The sequence below is a fragment of the Ambystoma mexicanum genome, chromosome 3p, assembly GCF_040938575.1.
Source record: "Ambystoma mexicanum isolate Mex_15411 chromosome 3p, UKY_AmexF1_1, whole genome shotgun sequence".
Lineage (NCBI taxonomy): Eukaryota > Metazoa > Chordata > Amphibia > Caudata > Ambystomatidae > Ambystoma > Ambystoma mexicanum.
The window spans coordinates 1,226,223,683-1,226,247,314 of NC_090925.1; the positions used below are offsets into that span (position 1 = coordinate 1,226,223,683).

General features: G+C 48.5%; 1 protein-coding gene across 1 annotated transcript in view; it reads left to right on the forward strand.

Annotated features, from left to right (window-relative positions):
- Window positions 1–23,632, forward strand: part of RUFY1 (RUN and FYVE domain containing 1) — a 1,926,102-nt gene that overhangs the window by 995,167 nt on the left and 907,303 nt on the right. Inside the window, exon 10 of the mRNA XM_069652681.1 lies at window positions 19,924–20,040. Within this exon, the coding sequence (XP_069508782.1) occupies window positions 19,924–20,040 (117 nt within the window). The remainder of the gene's footprint in view (window positions 1–19,923; window positions 20,041–23,632) is intronic.

Sequence of the window (23,632 nt, forward strand, 5' to 3'; positions counted from 1 at the left end):
TCTGTCTTTGGGTCCTGACCAAGGGGGGACCACACTGGCACCTGTGTACCAGGGCCCAGACCCTCAGTCTGTAAAAAGCGGGGGGGGCTGGGGGTGGATAATGACACCCAGGATGACGAACCCTCAACATCTGTAAGGGCCTTTCATGACAGCCTTTAGGGCCTTGTAGATTTCTTGGGGGTCCCTCTGCCAAAGGAGGCCCCCCAGGAGTCGGGAGTGCTAGCAGAGGTTTTGGGCAAGTGCACCACAAGCAGTTCAGGCATTCCGCCCCAGAAGGATGTCCTGCAGGTGGTGAGAAAGGTCTGGGAGAAGCCCAGGGCCAGCGCCCAGATGAGCAAGAAATATGACCGCAGGTTCAGGCTGATGTATGGGGTGCCAGTCCTCCTGGCCTCCCACCCTCAGCCGCACTCTTCAGCGGTGGCTGCGGCCTTACCCTATTCTAAACCGTCTTTGTCGTCTTCCTCCATGGGAGCCATCTCCGGTTCTCTCTACAAGGAGGACAAAGTCCTGGAGTCTTTGGACAAACGATGCTATGCCATCTCAGGACTGCATTTGTGACAAGCTAATGCTGACGCCCTTTTAGCTGTGGCTAACCAGAAGTTGTGATGGGAGTTTCTGCCTGACCTCCCCCTGGAGAGGCAAGCCTCCTTCAAGGCCGGTTTGGCAGAATGCCCGGGCTGTTGCGTAGAACCTAATGGAGTCCTCAGTCTCCCACATCGACAACAGTCAGCAGAGGGCTGAGCATGGGGGTCGATATGAGAAGAACAATGTGGATGCATGGCACTACATTTTAATCTGATGTGCAAGAGCAGATACTGGATCTTCCCTTTGAGGGCGTGTACCTTTTTTCATTCGTCCACCGATGACGAGTTGACAAAGAAGATGACCTCTACGCAAACTGCCAGGTCATTGGCCATCCTGACTAAGCCAGGGAAGAAATCCTTCCCACATTCTCAGGGCAAGGCTGACTTCAAGGCCTGCGCTTTCACCGGCTTCAGGGGGTTTTGCGACCGTGGTGCACAGAGGCCTGACAGGTCGTCCAGCGACTACAGGAGGAAGCACCAAAGGACTTAGCACAGGTTTTTCTGCTCCCACTTGTCTGCTCCCGCCTCTGAAGCCAAGAAGCAGTGATGTCATAGTCGGGGAACACAGTTCGTCTGTAGGGGACCGGTTGGCTCGCTTTCCAGGATAGTCTTCACAGGCTTCACTCGTCCTCTTCCTTTTCTTCTACCATCCTCTCCTCCTCTATGTTACATTGGGTCCCCAGCTCTTTTACAGGAGATCCTTTCTCTTTTGGAGATGCCGGCTGTGGAACCGGTTCCTCAGTCAGGCAGAGGCTCTGGCTTCTACTCCACAATTTTTGCGGTACCCAAGAACAACTAGCCTGGGGGTAGTCCTGGGCCTCTCATTTCCCAACCTATTGTTACCACTCAAATTCTTCTAGATGATTACTCCTGTGCACATATTGGAATCTCTGTGTACCGTTGTGTCCCCATCTAGCAGCCACATCAGACATTTCTGCAGTTCACTATTATGGTGAACCACTTCCAGTGCAAGGTGCTGCCTTTTGGCCTCAACTCAGTCCCTCGTGTGTTCACGACGCTGATGAATGCGGTGGCTGGGCTCCTCCGCCTGGAGGGCCACCACTTGTATCCTTATCTGGACGACTGGCTGGTCAGGGCCAGCTCTTCGAAGGGGGCGGTACACTTAACAGCCGGCTGACATTCTTCACCAGCTGGGCTTTTCACTGACTCGGCAGAGGTCACAGCTGATTCCAGCCCAAGAGCTTGTGTTCCTTGGAGTACGTTGGGACACAGCGGTTCAACATGTGTTCCCCACGCCTGAGAGGCTCCTTTCCCCTACGCAAAGTGAAAGGGAACTTTCTGGCCAACACGTCCACCTCAGCATGGTGGTTTCTGCACCTTCTTGGACTGATGGCTTCCAGCATGATGGCTTCAAGATGAGGGGCCTCCAGCTTCACCTGGTGGCCAATTGGGACCAGGAGATGGGGTCAGTCGGACAGGATCCCAATTCCCCCGCTCCTCCTGCCGGATCTTCGCTGGTGGCTGCTGGCTTGCATTGTGGCAGTGGGAGCCCCCTTTACCCAGCCGGAGCCAACTCTGGTGGTGACGACGGATTCCTCTCTTTTGGGCTGGGGGTCTACTCTGGAGGGCTACACTTTTCATGCTGCGTGGTCCTGGGCGGAGTCCCTTCTGCATAACAATCTGCTTGAACTCTGAGCGTTGGGCCTGGCTCTGAAGATTTTTCTGCCGCTCATCAGGGACACAGCGGTTCTGGTTGGGACTGACAACTCTACCACAATGTTATACCTGATCAAGCAGGGTGGCACCAGTTCTCCCCTCCTCTGGGAATGGGCCGTTATGGAAGGGATTTGGATTTCATCGGTCCACCTCCCGTGGGATAGCAATGTGGTAGCGGAACAGCTAAGCCACTTGGGGTTCAACACCTACAAGTGGGAGTTGCACATCAACTCCTTGCTGCCCGTTCCAGAGAAGGACTTATTTGCATCGCCTCTGAATCCCAAGTGCTCCCTGTTTGCCTCTTTAGAGGGCCGTGGACAGGGAAATCTGGGGGACATGTTCCAGCTTTGCTGGCACGGCCGCAGATGCTAATCATTTCCTCCTCCACCCTTGCTCCAGCAGACCCTCCTCAAGTTAGGTTGCAGCCTCATCCTGATCACCCCTCACTGGCCGTTGAGGGCCTGGTTTTCAGATCTGCTGCAGTTGTGCTCCCAGGGTCCAGTCCACCTTCCGATCCCCACCAGGGGCTTCCTGACACAGCTGCCCACAGGGCAGTGGAACACCAGGATCCGGCCAGGCTGGCCCTAGCGACCGGGTTCCTGACCAGCTGAGACTTCACCCCGCTCAGTTATCCAAGGTTAACTAAGACATAATTCCGGAGGCCTTCTACGCGGGCTCAGTAAAAGAGTAAGTTGACAATGTTTTGCCATTGGGCACGTAACAAGGGGCTTGACCTTCTCACCTGCTCCCTGGATAACGTGCTGGCCTTTTTTGCGCACTTGGTCCGTTCGGGCGTACAGGTCGATACTTGCTGCACCTATCTGGCGGCCATTGGGGCCTACAAGAACTCCCCAGAGCACCTTTTCTCAAGAGCCATCCTGGTGGTTAAGGCCCACCTTAAGGGGTTGTTTCGGCTATTTCCTCCGGTTCACAGGCCTCATTCGGTATGGGACCTTAATGTGGTTCTGGCTGCCTTGCAGCGCAGGTCTTTTAAGCCAATGGCCTCGGTGGGCATCAGGCTAGTTACATGAAATACTGTTTTACTGGTGGCGAGCTGCAAGCTTTGTCATCATGCAAGCCCTTCACCACGTTTCATAACAACAAGTTTGTCTTGGCACCCCATCCAAATTTTCTGCCCAAGGTGGTCACTCCTTTCCATTTGAATAAGGAGATCTGTCGGATGCCGAAAGGACTTTGTATTCCTTGGACCTTAAGAGGGTACGCAAGTTCTGCCTCTCACAAACAAAATCTTTCAGGAAGTCTAAGGCATTGTTCATCACGTTTGGGGGTACGTCCCCCGACACGCAGGCTTCAAAGCTTCTATCGCCCGGTGGATGGTCCAGGCCATCTCAGAGGTGTATACACCCATGAGTAAACCGGTTCCTGAGGGGATTCATGCCCATGAGGTCAGAGCTAAGGCCGTTTCACAGCTAAAGCTGTTTCAGAGACATGCTTCTTGGGATGTCATCAGCAGAGCGGCTACTTGGGCCCCTCCGTCAGTGTTCTGCAAGCACTATTCCCTGGATACCAGCTCCAGGCAGGATGCAGAGTTCGGCCAGGCAGTTCTGAAGAACCTTTTTGCATCATCTTAGTTATGAGGCAGGTTGTCACGGCTCCACCCCATGGTCTTGTTCAGTGCAATCACCCACAAGGATGGAGGAAAGTGGACAGGACGTATGAGTAATTAAAGTTACTCACTGTATTGACAGTCCTTAGGGGACTAAGGACTATGTGTTAGGCTCACCTGGCTCCCACAGGGGCGTCGGTCGGACCCGGACTGCTGCGGCTTTCACCCACATGATGCGTAGTGCAGCGATGACTGACTGGATCTGCCCTCCTAAACTTGTCTGCTTGACCCGTACAAATATTCTCCTACAAGTGGAGAGATGGATTTAGCCACTTGAGGATTCAAGTGATAGCACCCCCACTGTCCTCCCCACTAATCACCTATCAAGCGCCCTCTCAGCAATCTCACCTTATATTCTTGAAGGATGAGCCCTCCATCTTGCGAAGCACGCAGGGGCGCATTGATGACCAGTTACTTCACTGGCCTGAAGATATTGGAAGAGTTGTAGACGAATCCTGACTCCAAAAGGTCCTGGCGAAGAGCCGTAAGTATATAGTTCGTAAGAGTTCAAAATGTCTGGAATTCACTCCTGTCCAATTCCTCTTTTATCTTGCAGCTTTGACCCAATAAGAAGATTGGCAGCTGAAAGCACTCCGGTAAAAGTCTGTGTTACCCAACACTGTCTGATAAATAATGCCAATGGTTAAACTTGCTGCTTTCTCCTTATCTTACAGGTGCGGCATAAGAAGATGTGGCGTGCTGATGAATTATACCTCCGGCGGTATAATCAGGTAAGCATATGGCGGCTAAAGAGATTGTCTCGTCTGTTCTCTCTGCTCACCTTGTTGTCTCTTGTCCCCCTTAGGTGCCGGGATTCTGCGATGTAAAGATGGCGACAGTGCCGGATCAAAGAGATGCTGCGTGGAACGATGAGTATGGTGAGGCGCTGCTGCTGGCGATGCGACGCGTTTAAAACAAAGTCTTTCCTCTGGTTTGAAGATGCGATGAATCCAGAATCGGGTAAGAAATCAGGTAATACTCTTGTTCTAACCTTTGCTTCTTTCCTTCTTTCTAGGTGCTCCAGGTTCGAGGCGGGCATGGCAGAAGGCTGGATGCTGCTGCTGGCACGGTGAACGTTACGCTGCTGGATACAGAATAACGCGAAGTGTGTGCTGCTCTTCGGGTGTGGTTTAAATAGCCTCCAAAGTTGTCCCAGATAGGTATTCCTCCCCGACCACACCCGAGTAACAAAATAGTCCCTAAGGTAAAGTAGTCCCTTCCAGGTCTCACATGGGCTTGGATCTTCTTGCAGCATGGTCTGCATCAGGTAAGTGTGCACCTATGAGCCTGGCGCCTATGGCGCCAGGACTGATGTCCCATATGAGCCTGGTGCCATAGGCGCCAGGACTGAACCCAGACAGCCCCTAGCAGGTGTTGCTGGGTTTTCTCAAGGCGACATGATGCCTGCTCCCTGGGCTGATGGACGTGGTCTGGATGCCCGGGGGTATGCATCATGACACTGAGTACTCTAGTCGATGCAGTGAGTAACTTTAATGTCTTTGCCACTCCAGCACAGCAAAGCTATTAAGCAGCAGTACTGGAATGTGGCACATCAGCATTTAGAGCGCTGCATCCCCAGCGCCTGCCTTCACTCCACGTTCGCCATGGTGCACCATTTCTCGCGTGGCCACTGCCTGCTCACAGAGCTCTGGAGCAGAATTCTGCCTGTACGCCCTTCATCGGTGCTGCACGCTGGCACTGGAGTGTCGTCCCCGCTCTGTCTTCTCTCATGGACACTGCCTCTCCTCACTACAGTGTGTGTCCCCTCTACTGTGCTGCTGAAGCAGAGCACTTAAGCCTTGTAGCTGCTTTTTAGGCACCTCCCAGATCAGCCAGCATACTTAACGAGCCAGTGCGCCTGCCATCTTGCTCCGAGCAGCACGGGTAGGCTGCCCACTGCCCCTCGGCTCTCAGCAGCACTGTCCCTTGCAGGATCTCAGTCTGAGCCAGCTGCAGGTTACGGCAACACTCCGGTTTGCAGATCGGGCAGAAAAAGCATAAATCACACCACGTAAAGGATCATATATGAGGATTTGAATGGGAGCTCACGGCAGACACGTCCTCAAATGTTGTACCCTGGCCATGCCCCCCTCGTAAACCTATCTATGCCCTCAAGTAGCCATCTCACATCCCTTCCTTTTTATTGGTGTCAGCCGCCGGACCGGCCACCTTGGTAAGCCTGGTACCTCCAGGTTCTGAGTATCCAAGTAGGTCAGAGATGCTCTTGGTCAACCTCTTATTGATCGGCTGCCTTGTATCTTCTCTCAGCCCCACTGACTGTGTCCTCTTCAGAACTCTTGCAATGATACCTTTCAATGCCTTGTCTGACCCAGACACCCACTCCTGTCCATCACCCAGACTGTTTCGGCCCACTCACCTACCCAATGTTAAAGTCCAGGACACATTGGGAAGATGGAATCTGTCTGTTCCATGCATTCATAGATTCCTGTGTGATTATAGTGATATGGAGCCTGACGGTGGTTCTGCATTGACTCCGCCAGGGCAAAGGCTGCATCAGGCTGGTCCTGTGCTTCTAATTTGGAGAGCATTATTTTGTATACACCATTACCATTATGCCCTGTGTAAATCTAATACAACTGATTTGCCATTCTGTCAAGAAATTCATCACAACTTGTTTTGCTTGAAGTCTGTTTGGTCTATGCTGTTACCTCAGCTAAGCGCATTTTTTTTTTTTAAACTTTGTTTATTGGCAGAAAGTTAAGACAGGCACAGGACAAGGCACACAGTGTTGAACAAGCGGATCTGCAACATGCACATCAATACAACACAGTATAATACAGTCGGACAGTATCCTCGTGTGTGTCAGCCAAGACAGAGACATTACAGTATCAAGTAGTTACGGGGGGTGAGTGGGAAGGGGATGCTACCTCCTCCGCATCGTCTCTTTTGTTCAAATAGGTACGGAATGCCGACCACACATTTTTGGGTCGCAATGTGGGTGGCAGGGATCCAATGTAGTCCTCTTCTCGTATTTGTGTCCAAGTAAGGGCTGTGAGCCACATCGCGAGGGTGGGGGGGCTGTGCCGTTTCCAGTTTAGTAATATGCATTTTTTAGCCACAATAGCTCCGACATTCAAAAATTTAGACATTTTCCGTACATTCTCGCCTTTCCAGACCCCGAACAGCAGGGCAAGCGTGTCCAGGTCAACTGGAGATTCCACTATTTCTGAGAGCGCCTCTGCTACCTCCAACCAGAAGGCGCTGATCGCAGGGCACGCCCAGAACATATGGATATGGTCAGCATCAGAAGATTTACACTTTGGGCATGTAACGGACCCTGCACCAGCAAATCTTGCTACCCTCGTTGGTGTATAATAGAGCCTGTTAAGAAATTTAAACTGGATGCATCGGAATCTGGCACATAGGGACACCCCGCGTGTACTTGCGCACATCTTGGTCCAGAGTCCGTCGGATATCTCCATTTCGAGCTCACTAGCCCAAGCCATACGTGGTCTGAGGGCCCCAGACATTCTCCCACCCAGTTGGCGCTTGTACAGGTTGGATAACACCCCTTTGGAGCCCGCTGAGTTTGCTATATACTGGAGTTCGGGCGATTCCGGGGGCTCATCCGGATATGAAGGCCATGCGGATCGTACCGCGGCTCGGAGCCTGTAGTACTGTAGCATCTCAAGGGGAGAATCAGTGTGACCTGGACGCCACGTTTGAGGGGTGACAAATTTACCTTCTGGGAAGAGGTCTGCCAGGCACCGATATCCCAGGCCCTCCCAGTGTGTAGCAAGGTGTTGGTCGTGTGTGGGGGAGAGACCAGGGAATTGCCACAGGGGGAGCCACTTGTAATATGGGAGATCAATCTGCTCAGTATATAGAATAGCGTTCCATGCTCTAATCGTGGTGGTTACTGGGTCTGCGTGGGAATCTGTGCGGAGCGAGCGGTGTAACAGTAGGGTCATAATGTTGGTTCCACCTCCAGCCATTTTTTCAAGTTTCACATGCGGAGGCGGATTTTGGAATGTATACCAATGGGAGGCGTGTTGGGCCTGGGCCACGTGCCAGTACAGTCGCAGGTCAGGAGCCGCGAATCCACCCCTGTCGTATGGTGCTGTCATGTGGTGCCACTTCGTACGGACCGACCCCGGATGCCAGAGAAATTGAGCACATTCGGCGTGGAGCCTCGCAAAGTATTGCCTTCCGGGCCAGACAGGGACGTTGGCAAACACATACAGGAGCTTGGGAACCAATGTCATCTTTATCAGGGAGAGTTTGGCTGCCAAGGACAGGGGTAAATGCCGCCACTTGGAGAATTTGGTGACGATAAGCTGAGCCATGGCCGCATAGTTATCCTTCAGGAGGGCACATTTGGATAACGACAAGTGAACCCCAAGGTACCTGACTCCCTCAGGAGACCAGCGCAGGGGGTATTCGCATGCCGGTTGCTGTGTTGGTTTGGTGAGGGGGAAAATTTCAGATTTGGAGTAGTTAATCGTGAACCCGGAAAACGTGCCTATTTTCGTGATGTCTCGAATGATCGGGTTCAGATTAGTGGAGGGGTTTCTGACATACAGAAGGACGTCGTCCGCGTAGAGTGAGATTAACTCTGGGGCCCCCGTCAACCGGATACCTTTGTTGGAATGCCGCCCTCTGACATGGTCCGCCATGGGTTCAATGGCAAGGGCGAAGAGTAAGGGTGAGAAAGGGCAGCCCTGGCGGGTTCCGTGATGAAGCTTAAAGAGGCGGGAAGGGATAGAGTTTACCAGGACCCTGGCTACCGGGTCTGTGTATAAAAGCTTAATATAAGAGCGCATGTTCGGGCCCACACCCATCTTCTTCAGCACCGCCCACAGGTATTGCCAGGAGACCATGTCGAAGGCCTTTTGGGCATCTATGGTCACAGCAACCGCCTCTGCACCCGGGTCGATTCTGGCCATCACATTGAATAGGCGACGGATGTTGAGGGACGTGGATCTGCCAGGTATGAACCCGCTCTGGTCAGGATGCACCATATGGGTCATAAAGGGGAGAAACCTATTTGCTATTATTTTAGCGAAAACTTTCATGTCAGTGTTAATTAGGGATAGGGGTCTGTAGGACCCGCATTCTCCAGGAGGCTTACCCGGTTTGGGGCGGACCGTTATTAAGGCTTCCCTTAAGGAGGGCGGGAGGGTGCGCAGACGGAGCGCCTCGGACCAGACCCCGAGTAGTACTGGAGCCAGAGCAGCCACATGTTCCTGATAGAACTCAGCGGTGAGTCCATCCGGACCAGGTGCCTTATTTTTGGGAAGATCCGATATTACTTGGACTATCTCTACTAGGGTGAACGGTGCCTCAAGACACTCTCTGGTGTCGTGGGAGATTATCGTCATAGGGATGCTCTCTAGGAGGTCGTCTAGATCTTGGTCAGAGTGGCCAAGGCGGGGCCCATACAGATCGGCATAAAAGGCGGCAAATATGTCAAGTATGGATTGGTCGGACCAGTGTTTTAGTCCTTGTTCATCCATAATGCAATCAATCCGAGACCTGCCACCCTCCGTTCGCACCAGTCTAGCCAGTGTTCTGCCCGGTCTGTCCCCCTCTCCATAACGACGGGCGGCCATGGGACGGGTATGATATTGCACCTCCCTAGAGGCCTGTGATTCGAATTGCTCCAGCTCCGCCCTGATTTCTGCCAGTATCCCCGGGGAAGGAGTGGTCAGGTATCTCTGCTCGAGGGTTTTTAGTTTAGTTTCTGAAGCATTCAGGGCCTGCCTGATGGCCTTCAGGACACCTGCTTCTTTAGAGATGCACATCCCCCGGATGTACACCTTAAATGCCTCCCACCTGACCGCCTCCAAGGTGTCAGCAACCCGGTTGTTCTCAAAGAATGAGGTAATGTCTGCTAATATCTCAGCCTTGAATACAATATCTGAGAGGGCGGAGGATTTGAAACGCCACGCAGGACGCGACGGGCCCACATTACCAGTCTGTATCTGTAGTAGCACCGGGGAGTGATCAGATAGCGTGCGCGGCAGGATCTTAATGTCCAGGGTTCTGCCCACTAACCCGCCCGAGAGCAAAAACAAGTCTATTCGAGAGGAACTATCGTGCACCGAGGAGTAAAACGTATAGTCCCTCTCTTGGGGGTGGAGAGTTCTCCATATATCATGCAGGTTTAGGAATTCCATATGTGCACGTAGCCGTTCAGCTGCGCGCGAGGTGGTTCTGCGGGTGGTTGTGGTTCTATCTAGGGAATTGTTGAGTATCAGATTGAAGTCTCCCGCCCATACGGTGGGGACGTCCGGATATCTCATGAGGATGGAGGTCACTTTGTCAAAGAACTCGGGGGAATCAGTATTGGGTGCATATACATTGACCAGTATACAATCTTCATGGTTCAAGCTACAGTGTAAAATGACGTATCTTCCCTCAGTATCAATGTGGGACGCGTGGAGTGTGAACTGTAAGGATTTATGGATAAGGGTCAGGACCCCCCTAGCCTGGGTTGAGTATTGAGTGTAGTGCCTATTAGAGCCCCAATTGTGCGCTATGTTTGACGATAGATGTTTTAGAGCATGCGTCTCCTGTAGTAGAAGGATCTTAACCCCGTGTCTCTGTGCACAGGCTGTAAGCGTGCGAGATTTCGTAAAATTTGTCAGCCCCCGGATATTCCAGGACATCATTCTAACCGCCATGTCCCACACTAGGGAACATTCCGGTGGAAGCCTTCGTCATACGTGTCCCACCTGTGTGCCGCTGTAACATGCGGGTGCCAACCTCCCGAGCCCGTCTCCACTCTTCCGCCATTTTGTGTATAACGTACCCCAACTTCAGCAAGCCCCACCCTCACCGCCCTACTCCAACCAGCAGTGCATGAAACCCCACCCGTACATATCTCACCTGTGCTCCATCCCCAACTTGGAGACACAGGAGAAGTAGCCCAACAGGGGCCAAAACACAAACATTTAAGATCAAGAAGAATAAGAATTGCAATCGCAGTGGGGGCAGCCGCTGCCGTTCTGCCCACTTGTACTGGCTACTGTTACATTTGGATCATATATGACTGGACATCAGCTAACAAGATAAACAATTTAAACAATTTCAGGGAGCGGATACTGGAGCATTTTAGCTTCTATATGCAGCACCCCAGCGGAGGAGAGCCGCAGAAGTGTGACCCCCACCCTCAATGGCAGTGCCACACATCCCCGCACCAAATTGCAGGGCACTAGAACGGTGCGTGTACTTATGTATGAACGGACCTCATTCGTATTTCGCATGGACAAGTATGGTCGCAGTGCAGTGCTGCAGGGCCACAAGTTGACCCCCGCCATATAAAGAACGGGAAGACCCCCGGCCCGCCAGTGTGGCTTATAGTGTCTTTGCCACCATAAATACATTGTGCAGTGCGGTAGATCACAGGTTTGGCGGTTGGTCGTCTTCGATGCGCTCCTCTGGAGGAGGAGCCGGCGGGATCTGTGTTTCAATAAATTTGACCGCCTCATCTGGGACCGTGAAAAAGTAGTGTTTATTGTGGTGGGTGAATTTTAGGCGGGCCGGGAAGAGCATTGCATAATCTATCTTTCGCTCCCTTAGCAGTTTCTTTACGCCATTGAATTGTCGCCTCTCCGCCTGGACCGCCATTGAAAAATCCGGGAAGATTCTGATGATTTGAGAGTCCATCCTAAGTTCCCCCTTTTCTCTGGCCAAACGGAGGACAAGGTCTCTGTCCTTATAGCTCAAAAGTTTTGCTATGATCGGTCTCGGGAAATCACCGGGTTTAGGGCGAGGTGCCAGGGAGCGATGTGCCCTTTCCACAGTGAAGAAGGGAGATAATGGCGGGTCACCGAGGAGGTCTTTAAGCAGTTGTTCGACCGCCGTTTCCATGCGGCCCCTCAATGCCGATTCGGGAACACCAACTATGCGGAGATTGTTCCTCCGAGACCGTGATTCTAAGTCGTCACACTTAGCTTTTACCTGCTTCATGTCCCTGACCAGTTCCGAGACCGTGTTTTGCAAGGTATGGACATTGTCCTCAGCAGACCCGATTCTCTGCTCAGTCTCAGCAATTCTAGACCCATGTTGATCAATCTTCACTCTCATTGAGGCCACATTTGCGTTAATATCGTCCAGTTTTTCGTGAACCGCTGCAAAGTTCTTGGCCATGGATTCCATCATTATAGTAAGGTCAGCTCGATTGGACTCCGACACACCCTCATCCTCCTCGTGCAGTGCCGAAGTCGAAGTATGGTCCGCCCTAGGCGCTGACTTGGTGAATTTGTCCATGGCGCCAGGTTTACCATTGGGTTTTGATTTACTGGGCATCACAGCGGCGCGAGGGGTGTCCGCTCAGGTATAGTGGCGTTTGCAGGATGGGTCCTCACAGTAACCAACCCCCAGTAGTGGCTCCCGCAACGGTCAATGCATACCCCGGATGCTCTAGTGGGCCGTGGCGTTAATAAATTCGGCCCGGGTATGGTGGCACCTGCATAGTGGATCCTCGCAAAAGTCCACCCACCGCCGTGGCGCCCCAGGAGGTCAAGATGTAGCCCAGATGCAGAGGCGGCTCGTAGAGTTGTCAAGTGGAGGAGGGGTACACACCTATGGCACCATATGTAATTACCCAGCCAGCCGACCCAGACCGTTTATATGCAGCGCCGGGGGACCAGACGGCGCTGATCTGGCGCGAACACCCACCTCCAGCACGTCGGGGCCGCAGTCCGCCCGTATCCTCAAGCGATGGGAGCAGGAGCAGTCGTTGGGCACCAGCACGGCCCCAGGAGGCCTCGGCCGCAGGCGGCCGCAGAGGCCAGGCCGCACCCAGACAGCCGCACAGGCGATCCGGCGCCGCCGCCCAGAGGCGGTCCGGATGTAGGCCCCGGCGAGGCTCTGCCGCCTCCGGGGGAAGGCGAAGCAGGGGGGCACGGCCCCACGCCGTTGGGATCAGTGCAAGGGCTGCGCCGCACCGCCCGGGCCAGCGATGCTCGCGGTGTCCGCGGCGCAGTCCACGGATCAGTCGGCAGGGGGGATCGATGGAGAGGAGGCCCCCCGGGAGCCGGGCGCCCACCACGCAGGGCCCGCTCCAAGCGGGTGATCAGAGGCCGCAGGCGCAGCCGGAGCGGCAGCGAGCCGCGGATCTCGCAGCGCGAGGGATCGGGCAGCGGGCGCATCCAGGGGGGGTCCGCTCGGACGCGGGTAGAGCAGGGAGGCCTCCGGGCCAGCGGGGGAGAGAGACGTCAGGAGGCCGCGGGCCGCCGCCTCCGGGGCCGGGAAGGAGGCCACGACGCCCCCCAAGGGCAAGGGTCCGTATCTTCGTCCAACAGCAACGATTTCACCCCAAACTTCGGCCAGGTGTGTAGGGAGACAGGGGGGCAAGAATCGTGCAAGTCTCGTGGGTGTGCTTAGCAGTATTGCGCCGATGTCCGATGGATTGTAGTGGGCAGAGACGGAGCTTAAGGGCTAGGCAGCCATTTCCTTTGGCTGCTCAACAGCGCCCCCCTGCTAAGCGCATTTTGAAGACTTTATAGTCTGCTGCCAACTAGTTGGTAAGGGAAGGGTAAAGGGCAACGGAGAAATGCAAATGGTCTTTCACAGTATCCACCCTGCAATCCAATAAGCTTTTACCGTACCATTAATGCACCTGCCGAAGTTGGGAAAATCCTATAGAACTGAACCTATAGAACTGAGTGTGGCGATTAGTAATGCACAGAGCTAGTGTGTGAAGAGGCGCACATGCTCAGGCACCCTACTGTTCATCAAAGGTTATTAAAATTGCCGTTCTGATTGGTTGTGAGGAAGAGGAAGGGCTAAGAAAACAAGGGTCATTTTGCATATGTTCTTCCCGTCAAAAATGTTTTATTTCAATATGCATTCCTGCTTTTCACCCGATTCCAAAATATAGCCCAATGGATTCTTGTAGTCGATCACTGACATTTGCAACTACAAATGAAGCTACATTTTGCAATGTATAATTTCTCCATCCTTGAACAACCTTTGTAAACACGCATACCCTTACTTTTAAGCAGTATGCATTCACAAATAGAAAATAATGGATACGGTGTGAATGGATAACCTAAAAACATCTAATATTACAATAAGAAATAGTTCTAAACGTTTGTGAGGATATTTCCATCTTGTTGAGGCAGTTTATCGATTACTGCCCTGTATCAAAAAGTGGACACAGCCGATTGTTCCTGGGTTGACAGTGGGCATAGAGGGGTGTGACGACCATAGATGCCCTTATACCCCAAATGCTGATCGCTGCAGTACAGAGCTGGACCTGAGCACTGAGACCTGATTGGGTGGGTGGTTAGTAAAGCCTTAGGCAAAGCAGTTGTATTCCTGTCGAGGGAGGTTACCGACTCTTGCCCTGTGCCTGCTTCTTCACACCACCGAGTGCTTTTGTGGTGACTGGGAGACCACTGCAAACCCTCAACTCCCCCCCACCCCCCCAACACAGCGGATTCGGATTGCTGGAGCTTTAAGCCCAAATGCCACAGCCTGATTGCCTGGGCAGTTGTTAACACCGGAAGAAGAGATGAGGCCCTGTTGTCTCCAGTAATTTTAAATGTGGCGTGCTTAACCTTCAAAAATTCCCTTTTGCCCTCAAACATTATGTTCCGCACCGAGCAGAATTGGAAAACACTATTCTCTGCCTTTTTGTCTTATCATGATGAGTGGAATAGGTCCATAGATCTAAAAATGGGCAGTGATTTATTGTGAACGCATATATAATGACATAACAAGGGACTTATACCTACTGGAAACATTCAGTAAAATAATACTGAGATGATGATGTATATGTGAACCGGTATGATGATGACAATTTTGACAAATGCATTTATATGAAATCACTGAAGGTTATATAGGTTATGTTTGTGAAATCATCGGATGATGCATAAAACAAATCTGTGCAGGGTAACAATAAGATTTCATGCATTCAGGAAGCCCACAAACAGGGCGACACATATGCACTTGCCACAATATGTGAATGTTGGCCCCTTTGGTACTTTTTGAATGAAATAGGATATATGTACCTTGTGAATGAGATATGATATAAGCACTTTGTGAACAAACACACGTGTGCACTTTATGAATAAACACATGGTATAATGATCATTTCGGATTATTGTTCTTTATAAATCCAGGAATAAGCGCATATTACCAAACTACTTATGTTATAATTGACTGTGTGATGAGACTGTCTAGTGACTAACACAGTCTGTTAGGTTTCTGCAGCTTAATCATTTGTATATTTAAAAAAACAGAACAGATGAATTTGAATAGTAGAACAGCAGGTAGGCACAGTGCTTAATATTCACCCGGCTCAATTCAATTAAAAAAGTTCTCCTAAGAACTTTACTTCTACTGTTCTTCAACTTTGAAACACAAACTCTCTGTTGACCTTGCCTACACTTGTTCAGACTACCATAAAGACTCGTATCCTCCTTTAAAGAACTCTATTGGGACGTGTATCTATAAGGGAACCATGCCCCATCTCTACTAGCAAAGGAAGGACTTTTTAAGTGTAAAACCTTGTAGTTATAAGTTATTGAGGTTCATTACGAGTTTGGCGGTGCAGGAAGAAAGTGGAGGTAATATTGTTTACCTCCATTTTTCCCACCCTGCCAAACTACAAGTTTGCCGGTATTACCTCCAGTGGTATTACTGCATGGTAATACTGGTGTCCTTTGAAGGTCAAGTGGAGGAGTTACCTCCAGCTTCAAACTCCTCCAATAATCGCCGGTATTACCATCTGGTAATACCAGCAAAAATCCCAGATGAAATCCTATGGACGCCATTAAATGGGGATTTACACCAGCAAACTGCCACTTGTAAACAGGTGGTATTACTGCTGGAGGTAATACCACCCGCAATAATACCACCTGGCCAAGTTGCAGTATCGGTAATTCTGTTTAATGACATCGGCAAACTCGTAATGAAGCCCATTGTCTTTTAACACCCTTCTTCCTTACCTTATTCTATCTTCCTTAGCTTTGCTACCTTACAGTGTTCTAAAACTGCCAGAGCATCCCAAAAGTGAATGTGTAAATAATCGTTCTGTATCTTTAGTATAATACGTATCTGTGGTTTTTAGTTGCTAGGAGTTGTCCAAGTCTCAAATACATTATTGCATTTATATATAGTCTTCCTAACTTGTATTATTAAGAATGTTCTGTGTGCTCAACTGAACCCTTCACTCTCGCTCTGCTAAGTCTAAGCTCGCCTTACTGCTGATTCACGCAACTTTAGTAGAGTTTGGCATTTTAGTAGTGTTTGCTAGACATTAGTGTGTTTCCACAGGGAAACAATAAGGTGGCCACCGGACTGATTCTAAAAATTCATGTTAACACCCATCTATGGGCAAAACTAAGTCTGCTTAATAGCCTAGGTATCCATCAAATTTGCAGCAGATATTTAGCCAGCTAGTAATGTTAAGTCTTTAAGGTTTGGTGGCAGGCGGAAGTGGTGCTCAGACTTGATAGTTATAGCACATGGGTTGCACATGATGGCATATCTCAAGCCCTGAACTGCATTAGCCACGTTTTAATGTGCATTGAGTATCAGGTGACCGAGGATGCTCAGGGGATGACTGTGTTCAGGGGAATTTAACGGTTGGCCGAGTTATGAATCAAATCACTAAGCTGTTACTGTAAGTGATTCCCAGAGAGGAAACCCAGAGTTATGCTGCCCATGATATGTACAAATAGAGCAGGTGAACATATACAAGTCCTGGCTTTGATTTTGATAAGAAAGCCCTCAATGGTTGCACCATGACCGATGGACCTTACATGGTACACAGGAGAGGTATGCGATCGAGTAGTCCTTTATTGTTGCAGTACCCTGATCAAGGCCTAGATGGTGGCTGCTCGACTCAAAAGCTATCATGGCCCAGTTACTGAGCTAGCGAATCACTTTTGCATATATGCATGCTATCTCAGTACCTGCACAAGGTGATATGAAATGCCTCTGGGACTGCTTGGTATTTTACTTGGGTGGGCGGTGGTTACGACAGATGGGTTAGGGCGGCGGGAGTCAATGTTGTTTTCTACCAGCACGAAAGGTGGGCCCGGGAAACCAGGCTTTGGCAAAAGCAGCCTGATGCTATACAACATGGATCCCTTAATTGGAGGTGGTTGCAGAATTAGGCATTTAAGGAATATAAACAAAAGCGGTGTTAAGGGGTAGTTTACTTTGATACACATATGATTGTGTGCAAGTAACTCGGTTTGCAAATGTCTTATGGAAGAAATCATTAATTTGAATAACCTTAACAAGCTCTGTTGGTTTATCCACATGAAAACATATGTTTAATAGGTTGCAAAATCAACCTGGAAATCCCCTGGGAAATAGATTAGAGCAGACATGGCAAAGCCCAATGCATCTTTCTAGAATTTGGATGATACTAGTATTCTAGAGATAACTAGTATAAATGCTGGCGTTGTATTTTGTAAACGAGGCAGATTTTGGTACTGAGGTCTACCTGGATAATGTTAAGTGCTTAAACATGGGCAGTCTTTAGGATAAGTATTGCTTCCGTATCATTCCTCTGAAGACCTTTGTCAGAAAAGTAGCAGAAACTGGAGCTTTTTGAATAGCATTGTGCATGGGATTACAAGACCTAGGAATCTGTTCACATTTCTTTTTCCAAATTATGCAAATGTGAGGTCAAAATGGTAGACGCCCTACTTGAGTGTCAAAGGTGCTGGGGTGGGGATTGAAGCAGCCTTGGTAATGGGCCAAAGGGAGACTTGCTTTGCTGCAGTTTTTTCTGTCACTGACTATACCTGGAGATCTTGTTGTATTAGAGAAAAGCTGTTTTTGGTGGATGGGGACTGCAAGCCCCTTGAAGCTGTACAGTTGTACTGTGTTAGTTATGTAGGCCTCTTTTCCTAATAACTGTTGCAGAATTACACTGTTTATTTAATGTTTTAAAGCAATTTTATTACCGTTTGTAAGTACTTTTTAAGTTTTTATATTGTGTTTCTTAGTGGTTGAGTTTTGTACTTTCTGTATTTCTAAGAAATGTGCACCAGTCTTGTGCTGCCCAGTAAATGATTGATTGATATCATCTGAAGGCTTTTGAAAAGTAAAATAAAATTAGTCTGAAATGTACCATCGTCGTTCAGAAGATTATTAGCCAGTCAGATAGCACAGCGAGTAGAGCGCTCTAGAGTACTTTGACATTCATGCAGAGCCTGCTGACGTAGGTTTGAATCTTGGCAGGCCCAAACTCAGCCTTTCATCCTTCCAAGGTCGATATATGAGCACCACACAATGTTGGAAATAATAAGCAGCACTCAGATGCCTGAGGGTTGGTAGCGCTATATAAATGCAAAATTATTATTATTCACTAAGAAAGCAATTCTAATTTAGCTTCATGCTTTCCAAATTGTCCAAATTAATCTTTTTGTATAGTCTTCTACTCTCCCAGTTTGTAAGAAGCTATACACGAAAGCAGCTGAACATTTGTTGGACTCTAATCTTTGCATCCATCCCTGTGCCATACTTTGTAACAGAATGCATTGCTCACCTATGTAAGATATTCCGTGCCTCCTGGAGAATACCTCTACAGGCAGAAGTTGAGTTCTAATCACTTAGATATTGTATAGCCAAAGAGTGCCGACTTGGCATCATCGCTATCAGTGGCATGCCCAGCTGTGTTTGGGGCTCTTGGATCCTCTGACTATAAATCACAGGAAGCGTGGGAAAACTCAGCACGTTTGGTGCTATGAGCAATGTTTGATTGCCGATCCACCCTTCCATCAGAGAGTATTTTGGCTGCAAGTAATTCACTAAATGTTGGTAGTCACAAGCACTGCCTAGATGGTGTGTTGAGCATACTTGGGTAAGACATCTAGTCAAATCATGTCTGTGTGGGAGATTATTGGGTATCTATGAGTACGATGTGTATATCTCAGAATATGCAATCGTTTTTACATTGCTTTGCAGCAAAAACATTTCTTGGATTTCTTCTCATCTAAGGACACAGATATGTCCAAGGCACACCACCAAGTCAGGACTCCGTATCCCAGCTTGCCCAGCAATGTATTGGTATTTCCTCTATGGCAGCCTTTACCTCGACACTCCAGAATACCACTGCAACCTCCATTGTTTGTAGAATTGGGCAACAGGACGTCTACATCTTTGTCTGGGATCACATTCCTCTGACACCAACTACCAGGTGCCTGCCATACATCCTTAAAGAGTATATGCATTGCACACCAAGCACTTGAGTATATCAGCTTGCGTTTCTATATTTTTAACTGTGCAGTTAGCAAAGGAGATTCAGCTCCTTCTTAAAATCTCAAGTTTGTATCAAAATCCCAAGGTTCTTAAAATCACTTGTGTGTGTGATGCTTCTTTCGCCACATTTCCAGATCCAGCCAACAGGATAGCCTTGTATTCAAAGCCCTTAAACCTGGTGGTGCACCCCACCTCCACTTAGATATCAGTGGCTAATCAAGGGTCCCTGCAGTTTACAGATATCTGCCAATCCCGCCAGTGACACTACAGGCAATTTGTATACCACTAGGACATGGAACACACACAATAACTGTTACACAGCTATGCTAGTAAGGCTTAGATGCCGCAACAAGAATGCAGCTCTGCAATCTGATCACATCTCTGACTCTCCTCTGCAATGTATCCCGCTAGGACCCATTGTGACCACACACGCTGATCCTGCCCAAGTAGGCTCTCTTACTATGCTCCTGAAGTAGGCCAGCTTGCTTTGAAGCCACCCCAATCGACAATGTGCAGGATACTGCCAATTAAGAAAACACATTAATTAGGGCTTCATTGAAACATAGATCACAAGTTTAAGTAGGGTAACTGTGATATTTAATAGAATGGCATTGATAGGGTTGCATAAAATGTTAACCATCTTGTTCCTCTATTTCAGCAACCACATTTTTTTATAATTATATTTTGCCTTTAAGCCGAGCATGAATTTTAGTGATGTAGTCATTGAGTGCTTCATATGAGAATTACACGTCAAGCAGAAAAGAGAGTAAAAATCAATTAACATACTGTTGCATAATTATCTGTTTAAAATACATGGTAAAGTTTTACAGTGTTCTACAGGTGACGAAACAGGATACAAAGGTAGAACTGGAAACGTATAGACAGTCACGCCAAGGTCTTGATGAAATGTACAATGACATTTGGAAACAGCTGAAAGAAGAAAAAAAGAATCGCAAGGTAAGAATGGTCTTTTAATTGAGCTTAACAGAGCCACTTTTCTATTGTATCTGCTGCCTGGTGTGCTACCACGATGTGCTTTATGAAGTGTCAAACTTCACTTCTTAACTAAAGTGCCCACCAGCTTGGTTAACAATTCTATTGGTCCGGTAGAGTCAGATGAGTTATCATTTTCACTGAATTTTTTAAACCTTCACAGCGAGTGTCTCCATATCTCAGCTGATGTTTTTGATATTTATTTTACTCATTATGTGGATTATAGAGCCTAAAGACATCCAAAACGGTCACCATTTTATGTCTGTTCCTAAATGGTCAAAGCAGAACCCCCTTTTCCCTCTCTCTACTTATTTCTACTTTTGCTGTTTTTAAGTTCTAAGATTGTGTAAAGGGAGGTTAACCTTCAACCAACTGTTCTAAGATGGCATTGTTTATCTCCAACAATTTTGCAAGTCCTCCATGGATTTAGTTCACATTTATTTTCTGTGACATCTCATGGCTAATGGGTATTCTAATTAATAAACAAACAAACAAGTACGATATGACTGAAATAACAACTTTGTATTACATGACATCTGCTTAATGGAAAAGAGGAGTTTTACAAAACATTGAACTTGGACCATAATACATGATTCTTACTAAGTGATCAAGAGATGATGATTAACACCTGGTTGCAGATGAAAATAATCCTTTTTCTAGCTCCGGTCCTCTAAACCATAATACAGGCACACAAGTAAGAGGCAACACATTATATTTTTGAATTTGGATCTGTATCTGAATTTATAAAAAAGTGTGGCGTACCAAAAGGAGGAGTCGGACGACTTAATGCCAGAAAAGGTTTTTTTTAGCTCAAAAGAAAAACACCTACCTTGCCCTATTGCTAGGAGGGAGAATCCTGCTTATCAAATTAAAACCAAGGATCCCTATCAAAATAAAAGTTCTTCATCCAAACCCTACATTCTAACTGGCCCTACCACTTAAGAAACAAAACAGAAAGGTGGAGACCGGGACACAGTCTCACAATGAGACTTCTGCCTGGCCCAACATGGCAAATCTTACAAGTTCAATAGTAAATGTTTCAAAATAGCTTTGGTCTTGCCTCCAGACCTGGACTAACAAAATAAAGTTAATTAAAGTAAAATGTCTCTCCCAACTGTCATGGGAACAAGTCTCAGGATCTCAATCTCTCACAAAGTCTTGTAGTTCTCTGGGCGACTTGCCCCTTGCTTGATATTCACTCTTGAAAAGATATTAGTTCACTTAGGTTACTCGGCTTCGCATAACCACGCCCGCTTCTCTGGCTTGGATGCCAAGTGTTTCCCCTTTGGTTGGTTTGGATTCATTTGTTCGTTCAGGTTAATCAGTGTCTTACAACCTTGCCTGCTTCCCTTGTTTGGGATGCATGGTCTTCTTTCAGCTTTACTTCGCTTCCAACAGGGTTCTTGTCTGATTTTAATACCTTAATTTCTTTTGCTTTGGTTGGTTTCCCCATCCTGGAAGTACAAAGTTTATATATATTTCAACTTGCTTCACACGGCCCGGCCCATCCAACCTTTCTGGCTTTCATAAGCTTGTCAACCTTTCCAATTCAAGGCCAAAGGGTACATTTCCCTGTCACTCAGTTTCACAAAGGCACTTAGCCGTTCCAAACTTTCCAGGCTCCCAGAGCCTCAGTGGTTCTTCCAAAAGATATGCAAAGTTCTTCCATTTCTCGTACACCTCTTCAGGGAGCCCTTGCTCGTTTAAGCCAGCCCGGCCCTCTTAGACATATATGTTTTCTTGACCCCAAAATGTTTATACGTTTCTTCCTCAGCTAAGTGCCAGCTGTGTCTGCTCTCTTGGGCTCCTGTGACACATAGCTTCTCTGATGCTTAAAATCAGAAAATGTCCATGGCCCTCAATGGTACCTTCTTGGTGGGAGTGTTTTCTTCCCTTTTAATGCCTCTCTGGATAGTAGGCTCTCAGAGCCTTGGAGGTTCTCTCAGCCCAGATTGTGCAAACCTTCCTCTCCCAGCTGTTTGCTTGTTCGGGATTCTCAGGCTCTTGTGACCTCACAGATTCTCTTAACCATATCCGCCCTCCTTGACGGTACTTTCTCTGTGGAAACGTTGGTCTCTCTCAAAATTGGTCTCTTGTTCTCAAACTTGGTTCCACGGTATCTGCTCCTCTCGACAATACTTTCTCTGTAGAAACATTGGTTTTTCTCAAACTTTTTCTCTTGACAATAGACGTCTACAGGATATGGACGTCCGGGATTAATATCCTTCCCGCCGATCTGGTCTCGGCATCGGTTGCTAGGCCACCGGCCTACCGCTCTCGACTTGCGGGCGCACCACCAGAGGAAACAAGGGCTTCCCTGTTTCTCCATTCCACCTTGGCTGCCTGATCGAAGGGGATGCCAAACCTCCAACGTTCGGCTCAGCTCGCTGTCCACACCACCGCCGACTCTGCGGTCTGATTTGGGGTTCCACCTTTCCACAACGTCTCTTCCACAGGGGGAGGTCTCTGCGTGGGATTCAGTCTCCTCTCTGCAGAGGAGATTGCTCTTAATTCAGAGTTCTTTCTAGGTTTAAATAGATTAGTGTAGTACAAAGAGGTATGTTCTTCATCGACTGCGTCTTCTGAATGAAAATCCGCATTGCCTGGAGAAAAACACAGATGTGTCACTGTTTGATGGTAATAAGTCTGCATTAAAAACAGTCTTTTCCACATTCATATAGACGGACACAATGGTCTGGTCAAGGAGAACTTCATCATATCGGGAGTCCTTGTCCCACAAAGAGAGTCACTCCGGGTGAGGTCCTGCTTGCCAAAACCCCCCAGGGAGGGTTTCACAGAGCAGGCATACCTCCCTCGCCTCACAGTGACGTTCCTTGGTTTTTCCCCCACACCCATGCATGTCTCACTCTCTCTCCATGGTTCTTTCCCACACCGGGTCACTTTTAAAAAAAAAAATGCTTTTTTAAAAATTGTGTTTTGGTTTGTAAAAACCTTTCACATAAAAAATAGAAAATCATCAATTGATCAACAAACCATACATGCAAAAAAAAAAGACTATTGTGCATTGACACGTTTTTCGTTTCAATTAATTAGAAAAACTCTAAGGTATCACCCAATAGCATCGAATGCAATGACTGTGAAGCCCACTACATCAATTCTTTTATCAACAGATTTTAGCACATTTTGACAAAAATATAAATGTTGGGTTTGGGGAATTAATTGAGGTGGAGGAATGTGGGGATGGACATGCGGGGAGTAGGGGGACTCCATCTGAATTTATTTCTGAAGATTTGTTAAAATTTGAAGAAAAAGGATTCCACGATGGCTGCCGGGACACAAACACCATGTGGAGAGGGCTTCCACCCGGCGCCGTCTACATCACTGAAGAATTGTTTCAACTGACCCCCCCTTTGTTGATAAGGGATCACCGTTGTGCCCCCGAGAACTTAGTGGGTGCCACGGTTATTTTGGATGGAGGTGGATTCCTCTTACTGCAAAGATCCTTGTGGCCTGGCATAGGCGTGTCGGTTGCCATTTTGGACCCAGATGAGTTGAGAAGGCTTCGCAAGGCGTGACTGTTCCCCCCGCCCACCTG